This window comes from Portunus trituberculatus, chromosome 31 (assembly GCF_017591435.1).
Source record: "Portunus trituberculatus isolate SZX2019 chromosome 31, ASM1759143v1, whole genome shotgun sequence".
Taxonomy (NCBI): Eukaryota; Metazoa; Arthropoda; class Malacostraca; order Decapoda; family Portunidae; genus Portunus; species Portunus trituberculatus.
Window position 1 is genome coordinate 13,501,278 of NC_059285.1, and position 7,500 is coordinate 13,508,777.

General features: G+C 39.8%; 2 protein-coding genes and 1 long non-coding RNA gene across 4 annotated transcripts in view; 2 read left to right on the forward strand and 1 right to left on the reverse strand.

The window, feature by feature from the left end:
* LOC123511055 (glutamate receptor ionotropic, delta-1-like) overlaps positions 1-4,640 on the forward strand; it is a 5,045-nt gene extending 405 nt beyond the window's left edge. The window contains exons 2-10 of the mRNA XM_045266670.1: positions 564-664; positions 857-947; positions 1,291-1,449; positions 1,793-1,881; positions 2,236-2,397; positions 2,979-3,216; positions 3,297-3,452; positions 3,916-4,022; positions 4,472-4,640. Coding sequence (XP_045122605.1) covers positions 564-664; positions 857-947; positions 1,291-1,449; positions 1,793-1,881; positions 2,236-2,397; positions 2,979-3,216; positions 3,297-3,452; positions 3,916-4,022; positions 4,472-4,640 — 1,272 coding nt within the window. The remainder of the gene's footprint in view (positions 1-563; positions 665-856; positions 948-1,290; positions 1,450-1,792; positions 1,882-2,235; positions 2,398-2,978; positions 3,217-3,296; positions 3,453-3,915; positions 4,023-4,471) is intronic.
* A 2,185-nt stretch (positions 4,641-6,825) lies between these two features.
* Positions 6,826-7,500, forward strand: part of LOC123511172 — a 33,911-nt gene continuing 33,236 nt past the window's right edge. Inside the window, exon 1 of the mRNA XM_045266828.1 lies at positions 6,826-7,325. The gene's annotated coding sequence lies outside the window, so the exon portion shown is untranslated. The remainder of the gene's footprint in view (positions 7,326-7,500) is intronic.
* LOC123511173 overlaps positions 7,334-7,500 on the reverse strand; it is a 5,903-nt gene continuing 5,736 nt past the window's right edge. For both annotated transcript variants that reach the window (XR_006676697.1, XR_006676696.1), the window contains one exon: positions 7,334-7,500. This exon is cut by the window's right edge. This is a non-coding gene — a long non-coding RNA (uncharacterized LOC123511173).

Consider the following 7,500-nt stretch of genomic DNA (forward strand, 5'->3'; position numbering starts at 1 on the left):
ACGAAATGTTCAGTATCTTTTACTTTCACGGAAAAAAAAAAATTGGAGGCTTTGGGGTTCTGTCACTGCTAAGGGCTTAGGCAATGGCTTAGTGCTTTAAGATGACGTTCCTACTTTAATTCCACCTCGCTTCCCAGGTTCTTACCCTCCGTTAAACAAGATCTTACAGTTTGGACGCTCTAAACGTAATGTGTTGTATAGCATGGCCTTATATTACAGCTTTTATGACAAATCATGAAATAAACTTTCAGGAGCTAGAAGTGAGGATTAAGCAGCTTACCTCACGTGCTTAGATTCATGTAAAAATAGATTCTATATATGCGAACTCTTCCTATTTAAGGTTTTCGAAGTAGAATATAGACCTCTCTTATAAGGAAATCTTAGTGTGCTAGCAGTAATGACAGACAGATGTACTGTTTCTAGTAGTTTACCAGTTGTTGTAACTGTTAGCCGCGTGAGAGCAGAAAGAACAATATCAGTTTATTAGTTAGCTATTAATTTTCTTGTCTCTTTGTAAGAATATTTTCCCTATGATGTATTTCCCATGATCTTCTTTGTTGCAGTATTACCCGTTCATTTTCATGTCCAAGAATGGTCCTCCATATAAGGTCACCGGCTCCATGACCGAAGTTCTGGATATTATAGCAAAAAATCTGAATTTTTGGTAAGCCAGTCCATAGTCCATGGTAAGATGCATTATGGTAATAGGCTTTTAGAAACGGAGAATCGGATAAACGAAGCATGAACAGCCAATGTTAAAAGCTGATATGCAATTTTGAGATTTACAATATCAGGAAACATGTGTCCTTTTGTGTCAAATGTAAATGGTTGATTGTTGATGTTTTGCCGTGGACAGTTATGAATACGTGGTGCCAGAGGACAATCAGTACGGCTACAGAATGGTTAACGGATCCTGGACGGGGATAATCGGTGTCGTGGCGCGAAAGGCAAGACTCTGAGAACACTTTTCAGAAGGCATACATTATCCCTTATTTAAGAGCTAAGTCGCATGTATATTTTAACGGGGCGCAGTCCTTGTGCCACGAAAAGGAGGTGTTGAAGCCCATGAACATAAAATAGAACTATTGTATTTATTGATTGATTAATGCCTGCAATGCACTGAGAATCACGCATGTTTCAAATTCTTTCCGGGTTCCATTAAAACCTCAATTCATAATACAGGCATTTTGAAAATCTACAAATTCTCACTTTATCGTTCCATCTAAACTTCCCAACATTACCATTACTGTTGTGTCCGTTTACCCTATCACTCGCACTTTGTCAGGGCAGGAGGCAGACATGACCGCAGTAGTGGTGGGGGTGGACCAAGAAAGGGCCGCAGTGGTAGATTTCAGCGACTTCCTCTACACTGACCAGAAGAGCATCGTATACAAGCGACCGATGTTGGAGTCCGACATGGCGGGATTTCTGAAGCCGTACACAGCCATGGTGAGGAGTCAAGTATTTAGGCTTCCGATAGCACTACTGAACCTCAAGCTCACGATGCCGAGAATTTATAAAGAGAAAGCCAATTGTTAGGTATGATGATTAAGATTAATAAAACTCTCTCTCTCTCTCTCTCTCTCTCTCTCTCTCTCTCTCTCTCTCTCTCTCTCTCTCTCTCTCTCTCTCTCTCTCTCTCTCTCTCTCTCTCTCTCTCTCTCTCTCTCTCTCTCTCTCTCTCTCTCTCTATATATATATATATATATATATATATATATATATATATATATATATATATATATATATATATATATATATATATATATATATATATATATACTTCCCGCAGTCGTGGGTGATGATCATGGTGGCGCTGGTGACGGTGGCGGTTATGATACCTCTAACTGGTCTCTTCTACCCGTTGTCTCGCCTCTCCCAGTAAGTAAAATCCGTTTTTTCCATATGCTGATCAGAATTATTGCATTTTCCTTGTACCTGGTCTGACTAAAAATCCCTTGTCGCCATGAAAGTCAGTTTCATGCACCGCTATATAGGAACTTCAAAGAATATCAAACAATGCTAAAAGATGAAATAAGGATGTGTTATATAAATTAGAAGCCAGAAATTACTTGGAAGAATATAATGAACAGAATCTATTGAAGAGATCACCATGATAACAAGAATCTCTGGTATATAATACAGTTTATAATCCTCTCTCTGGAAAGAGTTTGACTTTAGTTACATATTGTATTATAGGAAAACTTATCATTGTTGTTTATTTTCTATTGCTAGAACAAAAGAAAATCATAACAACTACTTTGCGGCCGCTGGTTCAAGGAGAAAAAATACTGTTTCGAGTGAGCTGCAGGATGCTGGTTTTTGGAGCTTCGCCACAGCCTTAGCTCAGTGTGAGTCTGCACGTCATGAAAATATAGTTGGCAGCGCTAATTTTCAGTAATGAAAGCAAGAAAAAAATAAGTAGGTTTGTAGTAAACTTTTTTTTTTTCTTTTTGGTTTGAAAGTATTTGCTCTTCACTTGAAGTAACCGGTACGGTGACAAGTAATTTAGAGCTGAGTATCGCGCGAGAAGGCAGAGTGGCGCACGAACTGTGGAGTCACTGGAGTGGCGGTCACCGTAAAACTTAAAGAGGTGCGGCCGGGCGCGATCGCATCCCTCTGTTGTCCTCTGTTGCCACCAGTATTGTAACCTTGTACTATTTAATCCACTTTCGACATTACAGTGTCAATGTTAAGTATCAAGGAGCTGGGATGACCATGCACTCAGGCAGGATGCAGCAGGATTGCCTTGCTGTGCTTGGTCTACTTAAACTCCCAGACATTTCGTGTTACTATCTAGCGTACCATTGCTGCCTGCATGATGGTAGAGCAGAGTCTTGGCGAAGATTAGCTATCCTCGAGCTCCAGAAATTAATTTTATGAGGGTGTGTGTGTGTGTGTGTTGGTGAGCTGAGAGGGAGTGGGACTTGCTTAGACCATCCCCAGACGTCTGGAAAGTAGCTTTATCAATATTTTAGACACCTTCCACGTTCATTTTCAGCATACAACTTTCTGCCACGAGGACAAAGTCAACAAGCAGTGTTGGGCATGTGGTTAGTACTGTCACTGATCATCTCCACAGTGTATCGTTCTAACCTCAAAGCCATGCTGATAAAGCCACGCCTCGTCTTGCCCTTCAGCAACCTCATGGAGCTGACGGAATCTGGCATCCCATGTTTCGTTGTTCGTGGCACCCTCCTGCACCGCAACATTCAGGTGGGGCGTGGAAGGCGTGGGCGTCTGAACACACACACAACGGCAGTAAGACAACGGTGATGATAATGATGATTCTACAGGGTGCGGAGGTTGGAAGTGCTGTGTGGCGACTCAACAACAGACTGATCCTTCACTCTGACGTCCCGCGCGCTGTGAGAGACATGTCAGCGGGAAAGCATGCGATCTTCACCACCCACCTCGGGTTACTTTCAGTGATTCACACTAGTTTTGTGCAGGTGAGGTGGTTTGGTAAAATGTCAACAGCATCTTAATTGGATAAGCTGTCTTCATTTTGCTCATTCGCTTTGTACATGCACATTCCTGTTTATTTCGCTTGTATTTAATTAAAAATAGAGTTCAGTATTAATTTCTCTCAAATCAGGAATTCTGTATGTAAATACAATGTATAAGTTTTCGACGAGTTTGATGGCCTCTTTATTCATCTTCATAATATTGCAATTTCATCTTGCAAATTTTTCAAAACAAATCGCTGTTTTCTGGCTGTGCTTGTTGCCTACCTAGTCTTTATTTGCTATACCGAGACATGTAGCCTACTCTTATTTTAACATCGACTTTTTTCATCATGTATTTCCTGACGTACTAGTACAGTATGGTTTTCTCCTGACGGTGATATGTAAAGAGTAACAGTCTCTACTTTGTTTCTTGTATTTATTGTCATTTACCATTTCCCCCACCCAGACAAATACTTGCTCCATATACATGACTATGGACAGTTACTTTGGACCAAGGTGTCTCTCCATCGTGTTCCGTAAAGGCTCCCCGCTCCGTCACCAAGTAAACCCTATGTGAGTCTTTTCCGGACTTCATTCCCCTTTTCTCAGAAGTATGCGGCATTTCTTATCCAATGTTATTTTGCTTACTGAATCTGTGAGTTCGGTAGGTAGGTAGGTAGGTGATTAGTTAGTTAATAGTTATTTTGTTGGCTGGTTTGTTTGTTTCTTTGTTGGTTGGTTAGTTAGTTAGTTGCTTATTTATTTGATCAGAAGTTTTTAAATGCTTTGAGACAATTTCTAGTACTTTGTAGGCTTTTACTTGGTAGGTTGAAGTTTGGTTAATCTTACAATTTAGCACTGTAGACATAGACTCTGGTAAGGTTCCATAAACAGATCTGTAATGAGAGCAGTAATAGTATATATAGAGATCGTATTCTTAACTAGACAATATCGCCAATAATCAAAATAAAAGAGTGTGGCGCAGGACCTGTTTAGTGTTTCTTATCCGCAAAACATCACAGAGTCGTAAAGCTGCGGGAGTCTGGCATCTTGGAACATCTGTTCATGAAGTACGTGATACATGCCAGTACCTGCCTCCGCTCAGACCCCGCCAACGTTGAGAACATCCTGCGGCCGCTGGAGATTGGTGACATGTACGGCGTTTGCTTCGTTTACGTTGGCGGTAAATGAATGATCGGTATAGTATAAGAGTGGCTGTGACGTATTTCATGGACATATTTCACACGTGTTGCAATTCACATAGTCATTAAACCTTGTGCTTTATAACGAGAAAACTATATGTAATTCATAATTATGAAAAGGCTTGTTTTTTTGTTGTTTTTTGGGGGTTATGTTGGCCATATATGTTCATGAAAAGACGTGCTTCTCCCCTAGTCTTGTTACTAACTCAAAATACTCACTGATTGCTTTTGTATTTCACTTTCTACACCTTAAATTTTTGCAAGACACTTCATTTATTTTAGATACTCCTTTTGGGCACGGTCTCCTGAATTTTTCGAAACATACTTTTGAAAATCGATATAATATTTCATTAGCCTACTATAGCAAACATCGCCCCCATGAAGTAAGTAGGCTATTACACACACACACACACACACTCTCTCTCTCTCTCTCTCTCTCTCTCTCTCTCTCTCTGGATGAAGTTCTTGCATTAACATGTCTTCTAGTTATAGAGTGGGCCATTTTGGTTGATCATTTTAGATTCAATAAATAGATACATAAACAGATAAGCAAAGAAATTAATAAAACGTAATTGAGTTAAACTGTTTTTACCTTATTATTATAATATATTCTTCGACAGTGGAAGGAGTGTTTTTTTTCCAGAGAGAGAGAGAGAGAGAGAGAGAGAGAGAGAGAGAGAGAGAGAGAGAGAGAGAGAGAGAGAGAGATACAATTTTTTTTTTCCAGGAATGATGGTGGCAGCCTTAGCTTTGGTGGCGGAACTTGTGATCACCTGAAGAAAAAAGCAGTCACACAAATCTTCGGCCAGTGTCCGTGTATTATTACAATATTGTTACAGCTTCATCTTTCATTATCGACCGAAAAAAGAGATGACTAAAGAGTATATAGATATTCATATGCCGAAGTCTACAAGTTCACATTCTTTTTTTCCTTCTCATGCACTTCCAATAGGAGACCATGCTGAGATCATCATCCACTCGCACACCTAAATGTGAAGAGACAAGAAAATTATGTACAATTCATATCCTAACATTCTCTCTCTCTCTCTCTCTCTCTCTCTCTCTCTCTCTCTCTCTCTCTCTCTCTCTCTCTCTCTCTCTCTGTGTGTGTGTGTGTGTGTGTGTGTGTGTGTGTGTGTGTGTGTGTGTGTGTGTGTGTGTGGATAAAGTTGGAATGACAAGATTTAATCAACTTTTGTCTTATTTCTTTTATTAACGAAGAAAATTCATAAAAAGTCTTAGATTTTAAAACTTGTAATAACTTGCCGTTATTGGATGACACGTGGTAGAATTGATGAGAAGTTAAGTTATTAAAACATATTATAATAAATTTGACTTTATTTTTACATCTGCAAAAAAAATAATAGATATTAATTGTAAAGCAGTGATCAAATTTATCTTATGTGAACAGGAAGGTTATCATGAGTAATCGTATAGATAAGTTAAAAGAAAAAAAATAATTTCCAATATTCTACCACCGAAAAATCTAACAAAAAAATGGAGGACTTTTAGATAAAAAAAAAAAAAAAATTTGTACCGATACAATTTAAACGACAGCAACAGGTATAGATGAGCTTTCATTCTTAGTGCAGCCAAACGAGCGTTGTCTATGACCTGTTGGGTGTTTGCAATCTTTTGCCTGAAGTGAGAGGCGACTGTCACCAAGCAGAAATTGAAGTGTGTTTAGTTGTGCTGTCCTTGTCATTGCTTCACCTGCATAGTGATGGAAACTAATATAACTACTTCTATTACTACCACCACTATAACTACTTGAATAATTAACCGTATGCCATAAAGGGAGATAATATGCTATGTAGCTACTACACTCATGATAATGTAATAATTGAGTAAGAGCAACACAAGTTCTATTACGATTCTGTAATATATTTTAGTATTAATATCTCCCCCTACCTCCCAAATTATTACTCCACATTTCTGCCTTAGCTAGATATACCCTCCTAATGAATGTCTGCCATTATGTTTGGATGTAGAGACTAAATGAATTAATGTGAAAAGGTGAGATCCGGAGGAATTTGGTGTTTTAATTCCGCGCCAGAGAAACTTACGAAGGCTCAGTGACGGGCCGCGGGCTGGCTGAGGCAAAACGAGTGAGTGCATGTAATGTTTATGTGACGTGAGGTTTGGCCAACAGGTGGGAAATCTGGCCGTACAGTTCTTGTTTTATTATTGGTGGTGTGAAGTATCTGCAGGTGATGTTGTATGCAAACATGGCTGTGGGTAAGAGACCGAATTACCGAAGGTGTGAACTGAGCAGTGGTTGGTATGGTGAGACGTGGTAAGCTGACAGACATCCTGAAGCGCATGTGGCGGTCCGGCGGATCTGTCTTTTAGAGTAACATGTGTGCACTGTGCATCCCTACAAACCTACACGTCTGTGAGGCTATGGCAGTTATGCAGTATGTGTGGACAGCTGTGTATGCACACCTGTCCACCTGTGGCGGATCTATGTGTGGCGGTTCTTGGGTGTAGCTGAAGTATCTGGCGTCAACTAGCGGCCTTGTTTTACCTGCCTACATATATGTGACGTCTGTTAACATGTGTGGCAATTATTGATGAATTGAGCGAATGATGCTGCAACAAACGGATCATGGCGCCATTTGAGTGACGAGTGGAAAGGGCTTCACGACACGATAAGAAGTGACAAACGGACGAGGTAAGTAGCCTATCATTTGGACATTTTGTATTGTTAGCAAACTCACGCAGGTTAAGAAGATTAGGAAGTATCGAGAAAATTTCAAGGAGGCAGAATTTTGCAAAGGCTATTGCTATAGTGTGAGCAGACTGGAAACGAAGTTTCCATACATCTAGTCTGAATTTCGAGTGCTTCA